The 24,456-nt window shown below is 41.9% G+C and overlaps 1 protein-coding gene across 10 annotated transcripts in view; it reads right to left on the bottom strand.

Annotated features, from left to right (window-relative positions):
* Nucleotides 1-4,879: 4,879 nt before the first annotated feature.
* LOC122551405 (uncharacterized) overlaps nt 4,880-24,456 on the bottom strand; it is a 34,562-nt gene continuing 14,985 nt past the window's right edge. For 5 of the 10 annotated variants that reach the window (XM_043693241.2, XM_043693269.2, XM_087987134.1 and 2 more), the window contains 2 exons: nt 10,135-10,202; nt 4,880-9,240 (listed from right to left, as the gene is read on the bottom strand). In XM_043693241.2, the coding sequence (XP_043549176.1) occupies nt 8,382-9,240; nt 10,135-10,202 (927 nt within the window). In that variant the 3' untranslated portion in view covers nt 4,880-8,381. Of the gene's footprint in view, nt 9,241-10,134; nt 10,203-10,424; nt 10,552-12,916; nt 12,997-24,456 lie in introns of those variants that run through there. The other 5 variants (XM_043693250.2, XM_087987148.1, XM_087987127.1 and 2 more) reach the window with 4 other exon arrangements.

The following is a 24,456-nucleotide window of genomic DNA, read 5'->3' as shown; positions in this document are numbered from 1 at the left end:
ATTTCGCCTTCGACTATCTCTTCTCCACTTTCAGATTTTGTCCTTAATGTATTTATAAAATCCCTTTGGATTCTCCTTAACTCTATTTGCCAACGCTATCTCATGTCCCCTTTTTTGCCCTCCTGATTTTCCCTCTTAAGTACACTCCTATTGCCTTTATACTCTTCTAAGGATTCACTCAGTCTCTGCTGTCTATATTTGACATATGCTTCCTTTTTCTTGACTAAAACTTTAATTTGTCTAGTCATCCAGCATCCATTATACCTACTAGCCTTGCCCTTCACTCCAACAGAAATATACTGTCCTTGGACATTCGTTATCTCATTTTTGAAGCCTTCCCATTTTCTAGCCATCCCTTTACCTGCAAACAGCCAGGACAAGCTTCCCTAAAGAACTAAGAGACAACATATAACAATGTAAAAGTGCAATAAGGGTGATTTTGCATGCTCTATCATGGTGGACAAACAAGTGTTAGTTGTCCAGTGTTAGGAAGTTAAGTTTTGAATTTTTTGCAAATGTATTTGTCAATTTGGTGACATACTGCTCCATGCTCATTCACAGTGGTTATAGAGGTTTAGAGACAGAGCCATGACAGCACAAAATAGGACAATCCAATCTGCCCCATTCCCTTGTCATGATCTCTGTTGTTTCGCAGACTTATTTCCTGATGTGACTATCCATTTTCCTTTAGAATTTGTTCATCGTCTCAATTTCCACCAGCCTGGAAGACAACAAATTCCAAGTCAATAGCGCACACTGCGTTAAAAGATTCATCTTCAAGTTCCTTTGCATCTTATATTCTCTTGTCCAATTATAGAACATAGAACATTACAGCGCAGCACAGGCCCTTCGGCCCTCGATGTTGCGCCGACCTGTCATACCAATCTGAAGCCCGTCCAACCTACACTATTCCATGTATATCCATATGCTTGTCTAATGACTACTTAAATGTACTTAAAGTTGGCGAATCTACTACCGTTGCAGGCAAAGCATTCCATACTCTTACTACGCTCTGAGTAAAGAAACTACCTCTGACATCTGTCCTATATCTATCACCCCTCAATTTAAAGCTATGCCCCCTCGTGCTCACCGTCACCATACTTGGAAAAAGGCTCTCCCTGTCCACCCTATCTAACCCTCTGATTATCTTATATGTCTCTATTAAGTCACCTCTCAACCTTCTTTTCTCCAACAAAAGCAGCCTCAAGTCCCTCAGCCTTTCCTCATAAGATCTTCCCTCCATACCAGACAACATCCTAGTAAATCTCCTCTGCACCCTTTCCAAAGCTTCCACGTCTTTCTTATAATGCGGTGACCAGAACTGTACACAACACTCCAAGTGTGGCCGCACCAGAGTTTTGTACAGCTGTAGCATAACCTCATGGTTCCAGAACTCGATCCCTCTGTTATTGAAAGCTAAAACACTATGCCTTCTTAACAACCCTGTCAACCTGGGTGGCAACTTTCAAGGATCTGTGTACCTGGACACCGATATCTCTCTGCTCATCTACATGACCAAGAATCTTACCATTAGCCCAGTACTTTGCATTCCGGTTACTCCGACCAAAGTGAATCACCTCCTGCTTATCCGCATTAAACTTCATTTGCCATCGCTCAGCTCAGCTTTGCAGCTTATTGATGTCTCTCTGTAACCCACAACATCCTTCGTGACTATCCACAATTCCACCGACCTTAGTGTCGCCTGCAAATTTACTAACCCACCCTTCTACGCCCTCATCCAGGTCATTTATAAAAATGACGAACAGCAGTGGACCCAACACCGACCCTTGCGGTACACCACTGGTAACTGGACTTCAGGTTGAACATTTCCCATCAACCACCACCCTCTGTCTTCTTTCAGTAAGCCAGTTACTGATCCAAATTGCTATATCTCCCACAATCCCATTCCTCCGCATTTTGAACAATAACCTACTGTGGGGAACCTTATTGAACGCCTTGCTGAAATCCATATACACCACATCAACCGGTTTACTCTCATCTACCTGTTTGGTCACCTTCTCAAAGAACTCAATAAGGTTTGTGAGGCAAGGCCTATCCTTCACAAAACCATGCTGACTATCCCTAATCAAATTATTATTTTCTAGATGATTATAAATCCTATCTCTTATAATCTTTTCCAACACTTTACCAACAACTGAAGTAAGGCTCACTGGTCTATAATTACCAGGGTTCTCTCTACTCCCCTTCTTGAACAGGGGAACCACATTTGCTATCCTCCAGTCTTCTGGTACTATTCCGGTAGACAATGACGATCAAAGATCAATGCCAAAGGCTTGGCAATCTCCTCCCTAACTTCCAAGAGGATCCTAGGATAAATCCCATCTGGCCCAGGGGACTTATCTATTTTCACACTCTGCAGGATTTCTACTACCTCGTCCTTGTGAACCTCTATTGGGTAAGTATTTCTTGCTGTTTTTATTTCATCACAGGATATGGTTGTTGCTGGAAAATCCAGCATGTATTGTCCATCTCAAATTATCATTGGTCTGAATGGCTGCTGAGCCATTTCAGATGCCTGTTAAGAGCCAATCACATTGCTCTGGGTTTGAAGTTACATGTAGTTAAGCCAAGCAAGCAAGGACAGCAAATGTCCTTCCCTGAATGGGATGAGTGAACCAGACAGGTTTTTGCAACGATCAGCGATTGTTGTCATGGTCACCGTTGCTGAGGCTGGTTTTATAAGCCAGATTTTTAAATTCAATTTAGCTGCCATGTGGGATTTGAATCTATGTCCCTGTTATGGACCAGGCCAGACCCCCTCAAAACATTTCAGTAAGGTGGCCCAAAACCTAACATTTTTAGTTGCTTTAGGCAGGTGTAAGGGTGAATATCCCAGGAGTGATGCAGCTGGTCAAACCATTTGGCTTCAAGTAAAACAATTTATTTACACACCACGGAACAAAACACAAACAAAGGAAAACAGAATTTATAATAACACCTATTTGAAAACCCAACCGATGCGACAACTCCGCAACTTAACAAAGTTCCTGCTAAATCCCCATAAACACACCCCTTGGGGGAAAAAAAGGTAAATTCAAACACAGGTTCTTATAGGAGAGAAAGCTGGCCGAGGGAATCAGCCAGGGATCATTTGGTGAGACGTGGAACCTGTTTTCACTGCAGCAGCTTCTCAGACAGCATCTTTGAACCAGCCGCTTGTTCCAACCAAACCAGGAAAGAAACCCTGAACTGGGAGAACTGGCCACTCCCCTTTCATTACCATAGCATCCCGACGTTGTGGAAACTGGCCATCTGACCCACCAAGTCCACACCGACCTTCTGAAGAGCATCCCATTAAGATCCATCCCCTATCCAATAACCCTACACTTCCCATGACCAATCCACTCAACCTATACATCCCTGGACACTATGGGCAATTTAGCATGTCCAATTCACCTACCTACACATCTTTAGATGGTGGGAGGAAGCCGGAGCACTAAACCCACGTGGACATGGGGAAAATGTGCAAACTCCAGACAGTCGTCTGAGGCTAGAATCAAACTTGGGTTCCTGGTGCTGTGAGGCAGCAGTGCTAACCACAGAGCCACCATGCCATCCTTCATTGTACAAGTGTCTTTAAAAAACCTAAAAGCCTTTTCTCTGATTGTTGCCTTGAGCAGTATATGTTAGCCATTAGCGAAGTCCTCAGTCTCAGCCAAATTGGAACCTCTGCCTTTTTACAACTCCTCTTGGAAAAAAAAACAAGGATAACATAACTTTGTTAAAGGAGCAGCATCGTTACTGTCCCCATGTTATTAGCCAAGACTTTTAATTCACTAGCCCAGTGATATTGCCACTATGCCACCAGTTCCCCTATGTGTTTTATCTAAGCATGTCATAGTCTTGAATACAACTATTGAATCCCACTTCTCTCCTTCTCCTTGGCTCCAGTGAGAACAACAGCTTCTTCACCTTGACCTTATGGCCAAAATCACTGGAGCCAGTTCAGTAAATGTTCTCTTCACTCTGTTGAGGACTTTAATATTATTCCAAAACTGTGATGACCAGAACTGGATGTAATATCTATTTCTGCCCTGACGGAAGCTTTTTACAGGTTTGGCAATATTTCTGTTTCCTCACCCAATACCTCTAATCCTGGCTCTCATAAATATTACTAATTACTTATTCATTACGCCACATTAGCTTCAAAATCTATAAACAAATAGGTGCCCTGAATTGTGTTGTTACAACTATATTGCCTCATCTCATTCATCTTGCCCTTTCTGAGAGGCTTGTCAAATGCACTGAATATTTCTTTGTGTGTATCCATCAGATTGCATCTACATACTGCTCCATCAAAATGTCGTTGGGTGCTGCACATGGCTGAATAACTGGCAGAGTGTGCAAGATTTAATCGTAAGCCTTGTTACAATGCACATTTTGTGATGGTGAGGTGAACCTAAGGCATGATTTGTGGTTGATGCAGATTGTTGTTAAGTGAGTACTGGGGGTGCACTACATTGAACTCAATAATGCTGAATGTGCAACGTTTAGGATAAGGTATTTGAAGATTCATTGACAGAATTTCACTGCTTGTGAGATCATCAAATCTCTTGAGACACTGCGCCTAGACCCTTGGGGTTAGACTGCTAGCATCAACTACATGGTTTTGTGGCATTACTGCTATTTATCCTCCGGAAGGCCTCCTGGTGGATAGGGAAATTACTCCTGCTTGCATCAAGGCTTCCAGTACACTATTGGAGAATTTTAGACCAAGCCCTTTGTCACATGGAGGCTTTTAAAAAAATTGTTGTTCTCCATTCCAATTCACTTTTAAAATGAATGCCAACATTGGTTTGAGTTATCTGCTGACTTTAAGGAGTACAAGCTGGTTTGAATCCCTTGGGCCATTGATCAACAGTATACATAGTCCTGGACACATGCCACAATTGTGCAAATGCTGAAATAGTGTGTGGGTTCCTGTTTCAGAATCAAGGGCATGGTTTGATCACAAATTGTGATCCCTGTGCCCATTTTCAGGAGCTACCAAAGTGTGCCTGAGTCTACTATTTCTAGGTGAGCTAATTAAGCAAGATGCCTCATAGTTTGTCCTGTTGTTAATGAAGGATGCACAACTTTGGAAAGCACTGCAGCATTGTCAATATGTTTGGATGTGTCACAGGAAAGTGACAATATCTAGAGCCAAAATGACCCATAACCTTTCCTGAAGGAGATTCAAAGGAAATCATTTGTTCACATTCTTCTGGTATCACATGAGCAATACATAGAGACTGAACTCTAGTGTGATGCTTGTCTGCATTTGATGTTTACAGTAAATGCCTGAATGCTAAATTGAACCTGTATCGGAAAATATGACAAAGAAATTCTAAGTGTGACCAAGCAGGAAATCGAGATATGCACACTGACAACGCTTTCACTCTTTCGAAAACTCTTGCTAATTTGCCTCTGCGCCATATTTACAAAGAGGAGCATTATAAAATTTATAATGTAATAGAGTATTGTCATCTGTAACAAATATTTTATTGTAGTCCACAAAGTGTTCAGAAAGAAAACTGTTAATAATATTCATGATATTTCTTTATATAAGTTAATATTATCCACATTTTGAAATTGGAAAGTGATAGTTCATTTTTTTGATGCAGCTTCAATTGTTATTAACTAACGTGCTGCATATCAAGTTTCATATAAAGCATTGACAGATATAGAAAGGCTTTACAATTAATAAAACAATTCAATTTACAATATTGAATATGAATATATTTTGTACAGAACTTCCAAACAAGCCCTCCTGAGGCTTGTTACTCCAGAATGCTCTCACTACTTCTGAGATTATTGCAATAAGTGATAAGTGCTTTCATTCACAGTCAGTACATTGGCCTTTTGCAATATATACAGTACATTCATCACTCTAGCTGTCTGGACAATCATTTCTATGGCAGTTTTTTGTGATTGCATTTGACATCTTCCCGACCACTTAAAACACACAAGTTTCAACAGCCAGATAGTAAAATAAACATGAGCTTCTTCCTATTAACACCAATTTCAAAGATGTTGGCAGTATTTAGATGTACTTTTATGTTGGTTGCTTCCTTGCCAGTTTGCTTTGCATTACAATGGGCTTTTAATTTCGTTACATTTCTGTCCATTAATACAGTTTCAGCTACCTTTATCACATATTGCAGCATAAATGTTCACTTTTTCTCTGCAGGGATTTATTGTTTAATTTTTAGAAAATAGACCATTATGCTGTTCTGTATTAACTTCTTTGCCAAAGATATATGTGGCTCAGTGTATTTGTCAACAAACAAGTGTGCCACTGCTAAGTATTCATAAAGTGTATGGCACTTCAATAGTTTTACTGTGTTTAAATCGGCCATCACACAGTGGGCAAATATACACTTGCTAAAAGCAGTGAGGACTAGCTTCCTATTTCCAATTAAGAGCTGGAATAAGAAACCATGACTAAGTAATTCAAAGGACGAGATGTGTGAAACTAAGTTCCCTGGAAGTAAGTCAGTGAGCAGAGAAGATGTGATAAGGTAAAACCAAGCTTGTATCAACAACCAAAATTCAATACGACAGACAGCTAGGAGGTTGTAACAAAAAATGAAGGGGTGAAACTAAAAGGAAACTAAAAGCAAAGAGAGGGCTTCATAAATTAATGGAAAGTAACATCAAGAAGTATCTAAATATGTTTAAGAAAGAGTTAATAAACAGGAAGATAACTAAGGAAAGTGTCAATTAATGACCAAGTGAAGATAGAAGACATGGTCTTGGTTCTAATGAATATTTTGTTTTTACGGAATATGGGAATAATGCAGACATTGTAGTTTAAAAAGGAGTGTATTGGGATAGAGAATGTGAGAGAGGAAATATTGAAGCGTTTAGTATCTTTAGAAGTAGGAAACTCATTATGCATAAAATGTACCCCATGCAGCTGAAAGAAACAAGGAAGGAAGTATTGGAGGCTCCGAGGTGTTCTGAGGTTGCAAATGTGGCGACAACATTGTTTAAAAAGAGAGACGGGCATTACTCGAGTAATTACAGGGCCCTCAACCCAAATTACTAGAAAGAATTCAGAGGAATAATGTTTGTTGTTTAGAAAAATGTGGATTAATCAAGGATAGTCAACATGGATTTGTGAAGGAAAGGTTTTGTCTAATGACTGTAAATTTTGAAGAAGTAACACAGTAGGTGAATCAGCGTAGTTTGTTTGATGTAGTTTCTGTGGGATTTAGGAAGGCTTTTAACAAGGTCCCCAAATGCAGACTCATCTGAAAAGGAAAAGGACCAATGGGAAAGTGGCAGACTGGATTGAAAGTGGCACATCACAATGGCCAGGAGTTACTTCCATAACTTCCATTGAGTTTCCGTCAAGTTCAGTGCTGGGTCTCTTGATTTTCATTCGAAATGTCAGCAATTTAGGTTTGAATATAAAACAGGCACTGAAACTCACTCAGTGAAAAGCTACAAGCGACTGAACACCCCATCACATTGAAAAGATACTGTTTAGTGTTGAAGCCTATTGGTGTAGAAAGTGGGATTAGTCTAGATTACTCTTTTTGGCCACCAGAGATATAACAGACTGAATGGTCTTCTGGATTATGAAGTTTCTACGTTACAGGGAGCTGCTCATAAAGAGCAATGATCAAGGGGGGTGAGCAAAAGAATGGGAATAAACATTGAAAGGCTCAAAGAAAAATACAATGACAGACTTAATGCACCAATGGTACTTTTTCTGCACTATACCAGGCACAAAGTACCACATGACAGCATTGGTAAAGATTAATTGAAAAGATAGTGACCCTACAAATGCTCTTGCTGGGCACAAGAGACCCAGCATGTTGAAAAGTTGGGTGTGCTGGTAAAAGGGACTTGCAAGAGTTTCCATCATGCAAGGCACAAGCACAAGTTTGACCTGTCCCATTCAGATTATATGAAATACCAGGAAACCAAGCCAATGAGATGACTCTTCCAGAGTTACTGCAGCTCTTTGCTCCTCTTGTTCTTTGATCTCAATGCAAGAGAAGAACAATTATCCAGGTATTGTAGTGCATTTGGGAATCAAAGCTTCCAAGACACTGGAACTGATTTGAGCATTTTGATTCACTCACTTGCACATTATCTGAGCCCTTTTCTCAATGCCCCCATCCCACCTTCCAATGAGAACTCTTACTGTTCCCAAATTGGCATGGGTTGCCTGCCAGAAAATATCTAAGTGAAGTGACCCATGTCCTGGTCCTTTTATCTTTTAGATTTTTTTTTCAGTTTAGAAACAGTAACTGGCTTGCATTATGTTAATCAGAAACCACAGTCTAAGGAAGCCACTTGAAACCCAAAGATACATTTAATGCTTAACATAATTGTGTTTCAGTAAGTCCCATGTTGTTAAGTGCATTCTAATCCTCCACGTTATCATCCTCTCCTGCTGTTGCTGCTTCCAGTGCTGCAAGTGCAGCAGCCACCTCTGGATCTTCCCCATCAATCCTGAGTTTCACTTCTTCAAACAAATCGACACTGAGTTCTTCATCAATAGTAGTAGGAGGAGTATTTCCTAGATCTTCATGCCCATTTATGGTATACATTTCTGTATCAGAAGATTGGTTGGAAGAAGTTTTGATTTCATCCGTGTCAGTTTCCAGATTATATTGATTTAATTCAGCATGTTGTACATGCAACAATAAACCGTTATTTGGAAAGTCAATTTCCTTGTTGTCAATTGTTTCCTCTCCTCCTTCATGGACCTGACATGCTTTGTCCATGTTTTCTGCTTCAGTGGGATGTTCTGTGGATGGCCCATTAACTGTATGACAATCGCTTTCTGTTTCTGGGTCATGGTGCTGTGCCAGTTCATCTTTAGACATAGCTTTTAAATTATTGTTTAAGGAACAGTTATCTGTATTCGCGTTTTGAACTATTTCATCATGTTCTGCAACTGTGTAAGATTCTGGATGTAGAAGTTTATTATTCAATGTGCGTATTGCATCTTTGTCAGTGTTGTGTTCAACACCTTCCACTGTTTTCTCTTCTACACGTGTTAAATTCTTTTCTGATACATTAATTTCCTTTCTTATGATTTCTATATTTTGTTCTTCCAAGTTTATCACTTTGTCCAAAGTTGAAGTGACGATATTGTTAGTTTTGATGTTCCTGTTGTGAAATGAGGTCTCATGTTTAATGTCATTGTTTCTATAATTTTTTTCGTTTTTCACACTGTTGGGCGGTAGTTCTCTTATAATAGTCGGTCCAAAGATGTACCTGAAACAACAAGAAATAATGTTACCACATGCCTTTGTTTTGTTAAGTGTTAAGAACAGATGATGTGATTGAGGGCATTATCACACAGTCCTTCCACTTCACAGAAAGGCTGATGGGATCAAAGTTTCCCTTTCTGCTTTTTGCTCAATTTACTAACTCATCATGTGAGCTGACAAACAGATCCCAGATTCATTACCACATTGGGGCTGAGTGACGACCGATGAGCAGGATGATCTGCAATTTATATTAGCATGTTACAACAGCCCACGTGAATGCACTAATGTATGAGTTTGTGCAGAGAAACATTAATGAAGAAAAAATGTTATACAGAATAGAAATGTATTAAAGTGGTCTGAAATCAGGCAGAGTGGTTCCATCCAAACTCAGTGAAGGCTTAGTTGAGGACATGGGTTTTCTGGTGACTCATAAAGGAGAATAAAGTTTTTTTTTTGGGGCAAAGTTCTCCAAAGTTGGTGATGGCTTTTCTATCGATGTAAGTTTGGGATACTAGAAAGTGAGAATGCTGGGAATAAGTGTCAAACAGGGAATTCCAATGACATCTGCAACCTGAGCAGTCAGATCAATTGCCTCTGTTGTGCCTCTGATGAATGAGCCACCTGACTTGACAATGCATCCTGTGCATTGTACTCTGTGCAGAGGTATACAGTCACTATAGTTTTGGTAATAATAGTTAACATAAAGGGTTTCAATGGGATTGAGAATGACACCAAAGCATTGGGTGATATTGTGACAGTAGAAATACGTCATGATGGATAGCATTTAGAGTTTGAGTTCAGACCTGGGCAAGAAAAGAATGCTAGGATGTTGTGTAGCCTGAGCCAGCAAAGTCACTTAACATCATCTTAAGTGTGTTGAATCTAAAACTTTTCTCACCTTCTTATCATTCTGCAGCATCTGCACCCCATCTGAGCAGTTGTAGTTGTAATCCTAGGAGAAATAAGCTGTGTAAAATTTTGAAAAAAGAACACATTGACATCATGAAATGATTAAATACAATTACAATTAAACATAAAATAAAACAAAGAACTGTGGATGCTGGAACTTTGAAACAAAAGCAGAAAGTGCTGGTCTGGCAACATCAATGAAAGGAAAACAGACTAAGTGTTTCGGAACAGTGATGCCTTATCAGAATTTTGTTTATCACTCAACCAATGCTTCCATACCTGCTGAGTTTCTCCAGCATTTTCATTTTGTTTTGTGACAGTCAGACATATTTTGTCCCAATACCTGCAACTATGATGAGATATAAAAACAGAAATTGCTGAAAAAGCTCAGCAGGTCTGGCAGCATCTGTGGAGAGAAATCAGAGTTAATGTCTTGTGTCCTAACCTTTCCTCATAACTTTTTTTTGGTTTTTATGATGTTAAGAGTTCTGTAAGATTTCTTCAAAGGCAACAGAAGAAATGAATGATCTTAGCCAAAAAAGTGATTTCTCATTGGAGTAAAATGGAAGTAAGGATTAATAAAAAGGTACTGGTAAATGTATTTTACTGTTGAACATCTTCTTTCCCAGCTGTATTGAGCAGTGTTGCAGCTAGGAGTGAACAATATGCTACTTAGGGATTGTATAATTCAGTAGCAAAAAGCAAAGAAGTGAAAAACATGAAGGAGAATTTAGTAGTCAGAAAGAATTAGAAGGGATTGGTTGCCTAATGAACTTGGAAGAGAGAAAGACAGAATAGATCATTTAATAACAATTTCAGATGATGTACTAGCTTGGATGATAATGTATTTAACTATCAAAGTCCCAGGTTTGCAACTAAGGAACAATTAGCAGAAAAACTTTACAGGGCTAACTAAATAAATGAGTAATGGGAAGGAATTGAATTCTTGTCTGATTTCAGATTTGTAATTTGTTATCTATGAATTCCCATCTACAGAATGGAACACAATAAACGTAACAGCACTATTTCAAAGTGTAAGAAACCTCCATGTTTTCATACGTAAGTTATGCCTTTAGAACAAACACAGAACAAAGAAAATTACAGCACAGGAACAGGCCCTTCGGCCCTCCAAGCCTGCACAGATCCAGATCCTTTATCTAAACCTGTCACCTATTTTCTAAGGATCTGTATCCCTCTACTTCCTGTCCATTCATGTATCTGTCTAGATGCATGTTAAATGACACTATCATACCCACCTCTATCACCTCCGCTGGCAACGCATTCCAGGCACCCACCACCCTCTGCGTAAAGAACTTTCCATGCTTCCTTAAACTTTTTCTCTCTCACCTTGAGCTTGTGACCCCTAGTAATTGAGTCCCCACTCTGGGGAAAAAGCTTCTTGCTCTCCACCCTATCTCTCTCATGATTTTGTAGACCTCAACCAAGTCTCCCCTCAACCTTTCTCTTTCTAATGAAAATAATCCTAATCTATTCAACCTCTCTTCATAACTAGCGCCCTCCATACCAGGCAACATCCTGGTGAACCTCCTCTGCAGCCTCTCCAAAGCATCCACATCCTTTTGGTAATGTAGCGACTAGAACTGTATGCAGTATTCCAAATGTGGTGACCCAAAGTCCTATACAACTTTAACATGACCTGTCAACTTTTGTACTCAATGCCCCATTCGATGAATGAAAGCATGTCGTACGCCATCTTGGCACCTCTATCGTCCTGCATTGCCACCTTCAGGGTACAATGGACCTGAAAGCCCAGATCTCTCTGGACATCAATTTTCCCCAGGGAGTTTCCATTTACCTCTTGAATTAGATCTTCCAAAATGCATCACCTCACATTTGCCCGGATTGAACTCCATCTGCCATTTCTCCGCTCAACTCTCCAATTTCTCTATATTCTGCTGTACTCTCTGACAGTCCCCATCACTATCTGCTACTCCACCAATCTTAGTGTCATCTGCAAACTTGCAAATCAGACCACCTGTACCATTCTCCAGATCATTTATGTTTATCACAAACAACAGTGGTCCCAACATGGATCCCTGTGAAACACCACTGGACACAGTTCTCCATTTTGAGAAACTCTCTTCTACAACTACTCTCTATCTCCTGTTGCCCAGCCAGTTCTCTAGCTAGTACACTCTGGACCCCATGCGACTTCACTTTCTTCATCAGCCTAACATGGGGAACCTTATCAAACACTTCACTGAAGTCCATGTACATTACATCAACAGCCCTTACCACATCAATCAAATTTGTCACTTCCTCAAAGAATTCTAATAAATAGGCAAGACATGACCTTCTCTGCAAAACATACATGCTGCCTATTGCTGATAAGCCCATTTTCTTCCAAATGTAAATAGATCCTATCCCTCAGTATCTTCTCCAGCAGCTTCCTTACTACTGATGTCAGGCTCACCTGTCTATAATTATCTAGATTATCCTTGCTACCCTTCTTAAACATGGAGGCAACATTAACAATTCTCCAGTCCTCTGGGACCTCACCCCTTTTCAAGGATGCTGCAAAGATATCAGTTAAGGCCCAGCTATTTCCTGTCTCGCTTCCCTCAGTAACCCAGGATAGATCCCATGTGGACCTGGGGACTTGTCCACCTTAATGCCTTTTTGAATACCCAACATTTCCTCCCTCCTATGTTGACGACCTAGAGTAATCAAACATCTATCCCTAACCTCAACATCCGTCATGTCGCTCCCCTCGGTGAATACCGACACAAAGTACTCATTAAGAATCTCACCTATTTTCTTTGACTCCACGCATAACTTTCCTCCTTTACCCTTGAGTGGGCAAACCCTTTCTCTAGTTACCCTCTTGCTCCTTTTTATATAGATATTTTTATTGAAAGAAAAAAAGATTTTTTAACATTTTTTACAAAATTACAAAGTAATACAAACTAATATAAGCACTAATATACAATTAAATGTGTATATAAAAAAGAAATAAATAATACCCAAAATACAACAAAAGAAAAAAAAGAGAAAAAACTGATCTAACTACTAATCTATCCTACAAACAACCAAAGCATAAAATAAGATATTTTACATTACTAGTAAGAAATAACATAGTAATTAAATATTAAATATGTACTCAAAATGGATTAACATTAAGTCATAATAAAACCCGTATTTATATGGGATTCCTCATTTACGAATAAAAGGCTTTGGGGTTTTCCTTGCTAAAGATATTTCATGACCCCTTTTAGCCCTCTTAATTCCTCATTTCAGATGAGTCCCACTTTCCTGATATTCTTCCAAAGCTTTGTTTGTTTTCATTTGCTTAAACCTTATGTATACCTCCTTTTTCCTCTTAGCTAGTCTCAGAATTTCACCTGTCATCCATGGTTCCCTAATCTTGCCATTTCTATCCCTCATTTTCACAGGGACATGCTGTCTTGCACTCTAATCAACCTCTCTTTAAAAGCCTCCCACATATCAAATATGGATTTACCCTCAAACAGCTGCTCCCAATCCACATTCTCCAGCTCCTGCGAATTTTGATATAGTTGGCCTTCCCCCAGTTTAGCATTCTTCCTTTAGGACCACTCTCATCTTTGTCCATGAGTATTCTAAAACTTAAGCAATCCCCTACTGAAACTTCAACCACCTGGCTGGGCTCATCCCCCAACACCAGGTCCATTATAGCATTTATGTACTGCGCTACAAAACCCTCCTGGATGCTCCTTACAAATTCTGCTCCATCTAAACCTCTAAGTGAATCCCAGTCAATGTTGGGAAAATTAAAATCTCCTATCACCACCACCTTGTTGCTCTGACATCTTTCTACAATTTCTCTACATACGTGGACCTCTATCTCACATTCACCATTGGGAGGCCTGTAGTACAATCCCAAACATTGTTACCACACACTTCCTATTTCTGAGCTCTGCCCATATTGCCTCATTGCTCGTGTCCTCCATAGTGCCCTGCTTCAGCACAGCTGTGATATACACTTTGACCAGTAATGCAACTCCTTCACCCCTTTTACCACCTCTCTATCCCGCTTGAAGCATCGATATCCTGGGATACTTCATTGCCAATCTTGCTCTTCCCTTAACCAAGTCTCAGTAATAGCACTAATATCATACTCCCAGGTACTAATCCAAGCCCTACGTTCATCTGCCTTACCTACTACACTTCTCGCATTAAAACAAATACACTTCAGACCACCAGTCCCTCTGCATTTGTCTTCCCCTTAGTCACACTGACTTCATTATCTAGTTCCTATCCCCCTGCCACATTAATTTAAACCCTCTCCAATAGCATTAGCAAAAGCATCCCCAAGGACACTGGTTCTAGGCCGGCCCAGATGTAGACCATGGGAAGAAAGTGAGGTCTGCAGATGCTGGAGATCAGAGCTGGAAATGTGTTGCTGGAAAAGCGCAGCAGGTCAGGCAGCATCCAGGGAACAGGAGAATCGACGTTTCGGGCATAAGCCCTTCTTCAGGAATGGGGAAAGTTTGTCCAGCAGGCTAAGATAAAAGGTAGGGAGGAGGGACTTGGGGGAGGGGCGTCGGAAATGTGATAGGTGGAAAGAGGTCATGGTGAGGGTGATAGGTCAGACTGGGGTGGGGGCGGAGAGGTCGGGAAGAAGATCTCAGGTTAGGAAGGCGGTGCTGAATTTGATGGATTTGACTGAGACAGGGTGGGGGGAGGGGAAATGAGGAAACTGGTGAAATCCGAGTTCATCCCTTGTGGTTGGAGGGTTCCTAGCCGCAAGATGAGGCGTTCTTCCTCCAACCGTCGTTTTGTTGTGGTCTGACGATGGAGGAGTCCAAAGACCTGCATATCCTTGGTGGAGTGGGAGGGGGAATTGAAATGTTGAGCTACAGGGTGGTTGGGTTGGTTGGTCCGGGTGTCCCAGAGGTGTTCTCTGAAACGCTCCGCAAGTAGCCGGCCTGTCTCCCCAATATAGAGGAGGCCACATCGGGTGCAGAGGATGCAATAGATGATATGTGTGGAGGTGCAGGTGAATCTGTGGCGGATATGGAAGTTTCCTTTGGGGCCTTGGAGGGAGGTGAGGGGGGAGGTGTGGGCGCAAGTCTTGCACCTCCTGCGGTTGCAGGGGAAGGTGCCGGGAGTGGAGGTTGGGTTGGTGGGGGGTGTGGATCTGACGAGGGAGTCACGGAGGGAGTGGTCTTTACGGAATGCTGATAGGGGAGGGGAGGGAAATATATCCTTGGTGTTGGGGTCCGTTTGGAGGTAGCGGAAATGACGGCGGATGATGCGCTGTACATGGAGATTGGTGGGGTGGTACGTGAGGACCAGTGGGGTTCTGTCCTGGTGGCGGTTGGAGGGGCGGGGTTCAAGGGCGGAGGAGCGGGAAGTGGAAGAGATGCGGTGGAGGGCATCGTCGACCACGTCGGGGGGGAAATTGCGGTCCTTGAAGAAGGAGGCCATCTGTGATGTGCGTTTTTGGAACTGGTCCTCCTGGGAGCAGATGCGGCGGAGTCGAAGGAATTGGGAGAATGGGATGGCGTTTTTACAGGGGGCAGGATGGGAGGAGGTGTAGTCCAGGTAGCTGTGTGGGTCGGTCGGTTTGTAGTAGATGTCCGTGTTGCTGTGGGAGTCGGTCGGTTTGTAGTAGATGTCCGTGTTAGTCTCAGATTCCTCCTTCCCCTTCCTCGACCTTTCTATTTCCATCTCAGGCGAAACAACTTCTCCTTCCAATCCTCCCACTTCCTCCAAACGAAAGGAGTAGCCATGGGCACCCGCATGGGCCCCAGCTATGCCTGCCTCTTCGTAGGATATGTGGAACAATCCATCTTCCGCAACTACACTGGCCCCACCCACCACCTTTTCCTCCGCTACATCGATGACTGTATCGGCGCCGCCTCGTGCTCCCACGAGGAAGTTGAACAGTTCATCCACTTCACCAACACCTTCCACCCCGACCTCAAATTCACCTGGACAGTCTCAGATTCCTCCCACCCCTTCCTCGACCTTTCTATTTCCATCTCAGGCGACCGAATCGACACGGACATCTACTACAAACCGACCGACTCCCACAGCTACCTGGACTACACCTCCTCCCATCCTGCCCCCTGTAAAAACGCCATCCCATTCTCCCAATTCCTTCGACTCCGCCGCATCTGCTCCCAGGAGGACCAGTTCCAAAAATGCACAACCCAGATGGCCTCCTTCTCCAAGGACCGCAATTTCCCCCCCGACATGGTCGACGATGCCCTCCACCGCATCTCTTCCACTTCCCGCTCCTCCGCCCTTGAACCCCGCCCCTCCAACCGCCACCAGGACAGAACCCCACTGGTCCTCACCTACCACCCCACCAATCTCCATATACAGCGCATCATCCGCCGTCATTTCCGCTACCTCCAAACGGACCCCACCACCAAGGATATATTTCCCTCCCCTCCCCTATCAGCATTCCGTAAAGACCACTCCCTCCGTGACTCCCTCGTCAGATCCACACCCCCCACCAACCCAACCTCCACTCCCGGCACCTTCCCCTGCAACCGCAGGAGGTGCAAGACTTGCGCCCACACCTCCCCCCTCACCTCCCTCCAAGGCCCCAAAGGAAACTTCCATATCCGCCACAGATTCACCTGCACCTCCACACATATCATCTATTGCATCCTCTGCACCCGATGTGGCCTCCTCTATATTGGGGAGACAGGCCGGCTACTTGCGGAGCGTTTCAGAGAACACCTCTGGGACACCCGGACCAACCAACCCAACCACCCTGTAGCTCAACATTTCAATTCCCCATCCCACTCCACCAAGGATATGCAGGTCTTTGGACTCCTCCATCGTCAGACCACAACAAAACGACGGTTGGAGGAAGAACGCCTCATCTTGCGGCTAGGAACCCTCCAACCACAAGGGATGAACTCGGATTTCACCAGTTTCCTTATTTCCCCTCCCCCCACCCTGTCTCAGTCAAATCCATCAAATTCAGCACCGCCTTCCTAACCTGAGATCTTCTTCCCGACCTCTCCGCCCCCACCCCAGTCTGACCTATCACCCTCACCTTGACCTCTTTCCACCTATCACATTTCCGACGCCCCTCTCCCAAGTCCCTCCTCCCTACCTTTTATCTTAGCCTGCTGGACAAACTTTCCCCATTCCTGAAGAAGGGCTTATGCCCGAAACGTCGATTCTCCTGTTCCCTGGATGCTGCCTGACCTGCTGCGCTTTTCCAGCAACACATTTCCACATGTAGACCATCCAATTTGTAATAGTCCCACCTCCCCCAGAGCTTGTCCCAAACATCTGAATCCCTCCCTCCGGCACCATCTTTCAAGCCACTCATTCATCCTGGCTATTCTTTCATTTCTACTCTGACGAGCACATGGCACTGGTAGCAATCCTAATTTTACTACCTCTGAGTTCCTACTTTTTAATTTGAATCCTAACCTCCTAAATTCTGCTTGTAGGACCTCATCCCGTTTATTACTGATATCATTGGTGCCTATATGCGCCACGACAGCTAGCTGTTCACCCTCCACCTTCAGAATGTCCTGCAGCTGATCTAAGGCATCCCTGACCCGTGCACCTAGGAGGCAACATACCATTCAGGAGTCCCGTTTTCAACCACAGAAATGCCTATCTAGTCCCCTTACAATTGAATCCCCTATGACTTTTGCCCTTCCATTCTTTTTCCAACCCTTCCATACAGCAGAGGCAGCCACAGTGCCATGAATCTGGCTACTGCTGCCTTTCTCTGTGAGCCATCTCCCCTGACAGTATCCAAAATGGGAACACTTGAACTTTAACTCTTCTTAGAGCCATGTTGAATGAATCAGAAAGTGAATTTGCAATCCTATTTTAACATGCATTTTGTATTTTGCTAAACAGTGCTAATGGAGACTCCTAACAAAAACTAGTCTGACTTTTTTCTTTGGTAACTATGACATTCTAAACTTCCACCCTGCTAGAGATCAGCTAATTTAGCAGATGCTGGAAATTGAGGCTTGGGCTTGCAGACCTTAGTGCTGCACCAGGCAGCGATTTTATACAATGACCAGAGTAGCTGAAAGATGCAACTTAACGAGGAAGCCCAAGCATTTGTCAAAGGGGATAATTTACTTTGGAGGCATAAAACAAATTAATGCCTGTGCAGCAAATCAAAATATTCCCCAGGATAGAAATCTGAAATAAAAACAAAGTTTTGGAAATACTCAAATACTCAATAGATCGCATCTTGGAGAGAGAACAACCTGAAAATGTTAGTTCTGTTCTTCTCTCTCCCTATCAGAACTACAACCATTTCTATTAATAATAACTATTTAGGTTGGTGTATGAATGTTCAGGCAGAAGGGAGACCGACATGAGCTGCAACTGACAGGGTACCCTTCGTTGTCCAGTACTTCCCAGCAGCCGAAAAACTGCACCATGTTCTTCACTGTCTGCAACACATTGTCCGTGAGGATGAGCACCTTGCCAAGACCTTCCCCACACCTCCACTTCTCGCCTTTAAACAGCCACCAAACCTCAAACAGATCATTGTTCATACCAAACTGCTGCTTTCAGAACAATGCCATACAACCTTGGCATGGTTGATGCTGCAAGATGTGTCAGAGTTTTGACACAGATACCCCTATTAAGCGTGGGGAAACCTTCTGCCATGTATGTGGCTGGTACTCATGCGACTCAACCAACGTTGTCTATTTCATACCCTGCAGGCAAGGATGCCCTGAGGCATAGTAAATTGGCGAGATCTAACCAGAGGGTACGGTAATGGAAGAATGGACACTGCAGAACAATCAACAGACAGGAGTGTGCCTCCCAGTCAGAGAACACTTCAGCGGGCTGGGACATTCAACCTCGGACCTTTGGGTGACCGTCCTTCAAGGTTGACTTCGGGACAGGCAACAACGCAAAGTGGCTGAGCAGAGGCTGATAGCCAAATTCGGTACCCATGGGGATGACCAAGAAGAATTTATTGGTCACAAAGAATTGGAAGAAATTGGTTACCTAATATGCATGGAAGAGGAACAGGAAATAGATAATTCAATAACATTGTCAGATGGTGCAATGTATGTTGTGAGTTTACCAGCGATTGATAAAGTAGCAAGGAAAGGAAGGCCTCTGTGGGTGAGCAATGCCTCCTCAGTGATGGCTTCATGCTACAGAAGAATATCATTGCTAGACATTCAAACCTGCTAATTAGCAATTCCAAACACAACATATCCCTGCATCTATCCCTTCAAGACCAGCAGCTACAACTCTCAGCAGTATTTCTCCTCCAATCCTGAAGGCTAGCCCAGCTGACAAACATATTCGACACAGATCTCTGAACTCATCCAGAATGCCCCTCCTGAGGACAACATTGTCATTGTTGGTGATTTCAATACCAGAGTTGGTTGTGACAGTCTGACATGCAGGAGAGTGCTCAGAAGCCTTGTATTGTATTTGGAAACAGATGCTTTCAGCAACAAGCAAACCCATGTCCCACTAAAGCTGTAACCATATATATGAGAAAAATTGAAGGTTTCAATAAATATTGATCAATGATTAGATAATTAATGTCAGCTTTAGCATCCCTGGTAGAAAAGAGCAATGCAAAGTCACCTTGGATTCCAACGTCTCATACCCTGACTCAAAAATATGCATACATACTTGAAAAGGGTAGTCTTACTAGTGATTTTCCTGAATAAGCTAATTAAGCCTTAATGTCTATGCTGAAGCAAATCAGTTTAAGAGAAAGAAGGGAATTTTGCTTTAGTTGTCTGAGATCGATTCAAACTTAACCTCCATGAGTGACAAATTCACAAGACTAGATGGCTTCCAATCCTCAGTTTAAAGAAAATAGTAAAAACATTGCAAGTGCCCTAATGATAACCTTCCAAAGTGCTCTTGATTTGTGCATATTGCCCCACTATTTAAGAAAGGGGAAAGGGACAAGTAGGAATTATAAACCAGCTAGTATAATATCTATCAGTGGGAAATTATGAGTCTATAATTAAAGTTAGGGTGAACATCTTGAATAGTTTCAGCTGATCAGAGACAGAGTCAGCATGAAGGTGTAAAGGGGGAGGTAGTGCCTGATGAACCGATTCAAAATATCCAACAAGAAAATATGTATGGTTCAAAACAGAAATTGCTGGTGAAACTCAGCAGCTCTGGAAGCACGTGTGTGGAAAGAGCAGCCAGACCCAGGGTTTCACCAGCAATTTACATTTTTGCTTCAGATCTCCAGCATCTGCAGTTCTTTGTTTCATTTAAATGTCTAAGTAAGTTATCTGTATCAACTGCCATGGTTGTTATAAATTCCTTCAAACGAGTTTGAATTTGATTTATTGTGGTCACATGTACTGAGATACAGTGAAAAGTGTTGTTTTATATGCTATACTGTCAGATTGTACCATACAAAGTGCATCACAGTAACAGAACAGAGTGCAGAATACAGTGTTACAGCCACAGAGAAGGTGCAGAGAGAGAGAGATCAGCATTAGCATTTAAAACATTTTAGTTAACATTGAAGTGAAGGAATATCTGTGTAATGCTAAACCAAAGGCACATTTTCTTGAAGCTTTTTGTGTTGCACTTATCAGAAAATTTGTAAGAAAGACAAATGGAAAGCTTATATTTCATCAAGTCTCCTGGAACTGAAGGAATAAGTAGCAGTTCGACTTCAGCCTGACAAAGGCCTAATTATATGCAATGTTTTTTTTGTCTGGAAGCAGTAACAGCAAGGACAAATTGAACTAGTTTTATAGAATGTTTGGGGACCTGTAATTGTTCTTTTAAAATTTTTTGAAATGATGCTTTAAATGTTTGAATCAATTGTAAAGGAATTAGTTATAATTTTAAAAATGCAAACTTGCTCAATGTGACCTGGTAACCCTGGGAGCAGCACCAAGTGGAAGGACGTTAAAATACAGAGGTCAGCTAGCACACAGACACAAAGGGTAACGGGACAGTTAAATGATACCTATAGACAATCAGCTGAACTCTTCAAAGAAAGGAACTAAATTCTGCTTGGAAGGACTATGTAACTAAAACTGGAACCTTAGAGTTGGATTCGGCTGTTATTAACATCATGGCATAATCTTTGGTTTAGCTGTTATTGTATATGTAATTTTTACTTTGATCTGACTGTGATGTCTGTTAATTATACTTAATTTATGATAACACAGAATAGTGTTAAAGTAAAAGTTGCAAAAGATTAAATCTCAGTTGGTAATGTATTCATTTGGGGGTTGTTCAGTAAGTTTTGATCTTTTGGTTTATGGATTCCCTTGTAGCAAATCAGTATTTACAATTCGTCATGGATTTCGGCTAAGTGACTGACAAGCTACCTAAGGAGATAATTGTCATGGTGACAATTGTTTGGATTTTATGATCTGGAGAGAAGGTGGTTGAATGTTGATGGATGTTGGTGGATGGGAGTAGAAGTGGGTTCATGTAGAGAGAAGAGGTCCCTAACAATAGAGGTCCTATTAGTAGCTGTCTTCAAGTGATCAGTACTGGAGAGAAATCCTGAGTTGCTTCTTGGTCAGTGGGAAGAATCCTCCAGTAGCAGATGTATCAAAGAGGAAGACAATCTACGAGGCTTGTCATGACATGAGTTTAGGGAGCCCATGTTAAATACTATGTGAGCTGGGTTAGCAGTTTGTCTTGGGGAGAAATAGAAGAATTGATTTTAATATATTGCAATTTTCTAAAAAAGAAATTAATTACAGCTGTGGCAGCTACGTAAGAAGCATTATCATGGAGATAGGGGTAAATATTCACTGAGGTTTGACTGTCAATAAGGGATATGCTGAGATAAGAAGGATGAATTTCTTTTCCGGAATTTGTATTGAGATTATGTCGGTAGATTTTTTTTCTATTGTAACATAGTGTGTTTTTTGTTTCTTTTGTGTAATAATCTTTAGTATTCCTTTATTAAAAGCACAATAACATCCTCTAATGAATACATTTTGTAGTCATGGTAAGTGAAAAGAAAAATAAGCCAGGTCCTATTCTTGGATCTGCCTTGTCCAGTGTTACCATCAGCTTAGATCACCACACTATTCTCCTATTCAATTGATGAAACATGTTCTGCTGTAAAACAGTGTAGACTAGAAATCTGTTCTAATGTAGTGCAGCTAAAGTAGACTTGGTATCACACACTTCCTCATTCATTGTGAGACTGAAAGGCTTACATTTAGATAAATATTCATCATCTCATGAATTTACCATCTCGTATATATTTCCATCTGCAGACCTGGGGAAAGTAGCATTTGACGGTCTACTGGAGAAGATTGCGACCTCAGCCTTTTAACAAATATACTCAACTAAAAAGAAGCAGGCTGTGATCTGGAATTGTTAAACTCAGTGTTGTGTCCAGAAAGCTGTAAAGTCAAAGGCCGAATCAATAAGTCAACCACAATGGAAAGAAATTCTCTGATGAAGAAAAAGGAAGACATGTTGGAATGTGGCCTCATCAGAACAAACAAGATGAAAATTAAGATACTGAGAGATCAGAATAGAGTCCTTTCACAAACCATTGACTCTCCTGCTCATCAGATGCTGCCTGACCTGCTGTGCTTTTCCAGCACCACACTTTTTGATTCCTTTCAAAGCATACACAAGGTAGCCATGGGAAGTTAGAATTATAAAATCATACAGTCTTCAGCCTATTGAGTCTGTCCTGCCAAAAATACACTCCTACCTACACCTAGTCCCACTTTTCCTCACTAAGGCCATAGCCTTGAAATCCATAGGCAGCACAGCCTTGTGGATATTGATTGTTGGCCTCTCCATCAGAATCAAGGCAAACCAAGCTAGAAGGGGGGGGAAATTTGAGGTGGACTGTGTGGAAAGCAAGAGAAGAATGGAAATTAGAAGATAAGTTTGTTGCAATTATTCAGTTTGAAGGAAGAACAGGAAATGGCATCAGTACAGGAAAAAAAAGTCAGAGCACCTGGCCAAACATGTTCCATGTCATTGATGTCATAGATTTATGAACCAGGATTTTCTATCCTATTTTGGTTGGTAGGAGAATATGGGACAATATCATGAACAATTTTCAAAGCATCACATTGCTCCTGACCATTCTTTTTCTCTCTATAAACTATAAAAATACATTGTGTAGTTTTGATATCCCTTGCTAGATTTTCATGCCTACATTTTCATGCTTACTTGAGCTTTTTCACACTTTGCATTTCTTTGTTTTTTTTCTTATGTGCCAGGATGTGTTCCACTGTTTGCTTTCTGTATCCTATTTCTTTCTATTTTATTTTGTCCCTCAATTAATCTTTTGACAAATCATTTCTATTTAGAAGTAGAGGTCTTGCTGTTTGGGGTGATAAACTTCTTCCATATCACCTTACATTCTGTTTGAACACCTCCCATTAATAATCTGTCACAGATTTGGTCAGACAGCTATGGACCCTTTCTGTTTCATTCAACTGAAATCAGCCTCAGCAAACTCAAGAATCTTATGAGATTATGAGATATTTTGGGATTTTTCTCTTTCAAACTCTGGGCTGCATTTGGCATGACCCCACTGGCTCTGTTTTCCATGGATGGGGCCGGGGGGGAGCGGGGGGCAAGTAAAATAGGTTAATGGTGCACCCGATTCCTTTACTCCCACTCCTAAGCATAGCCCCAGGCCAGCCCAGCACCCAACCACTATATGTAAATGAATAATTAAAGGTCAATTAGGCTTGTTAGCATAGTGATCTGCATATTGAGCTGCACACAACATAATCAAGCTGCCATGGATGGTCAAGTAGGCCAATCTTTCTGGCCTAGATGATAAGAAGTTGTGAAAGAAGATGGAAGTCATCATAATCAGGGAGTGCCCTGTCTGCATTAGGGGCACTGCCACCAACATGTCACCTTTCCCCGACATTCTGCACCACCCATCCTTGGGTTCCAGGATCATTCCACTCCTTAAAATGGAAGACACCCATTGAGAACACACTGCCAAAAATACACTACTACCTGCATCTAGTCCCACTCCAGGATCATTCGTCTCTAGTAATTATCTTTCTGGAGGAGGGAACTTCTCTTTGCTTCTATCTGTAGTTCTAACCGCGCCCAGATCTAGCCCAGTAAAGTTGGCCAGCATCTCCTGAGGGGACTGTATCTGCACAGTGAAAGGCCAAAAGGCCACTCCTAACCGATTAAATTTTGGCTTATTACTCATTATCAAATCTAATTTGGGCTAGTCACATAAGTAAAATGACTGCAAGGGCAGGCCAGGGGCTTGGAATCCTGTAAAGATTAACTTGTTTCTGAACTCCCCAAAGCCTGTTCACCACCTACAAAGCACAAGTATACAGTGTGATGAAATACTCCCCACTTGCCTGGAATGGCACAGCTCCAA

Source organism: Chiloscyllium plagiosum, unplaced genomic scaffold (assembly GCF_037043375.1).
Source record: "Chiloscyllium plagiosum isolate Xiang-an unplaced genomic scaffold, Cpla_swu_hap1 HiC_scaffold_1, whole genome shotgun sequence".
NCBI classification, from domain to species: Eukaryota; Metazoa; Chordata; class Chondrichthyes; order Orectolobiformes; family Hemiscylliidae; genus Chiloscyllium; species Chiloscyllium plagiosum.
Note: the sequence above shows the minus strand (reverse complement) of the source record. Positions and strands in the feature narration are given on the sequence as shown.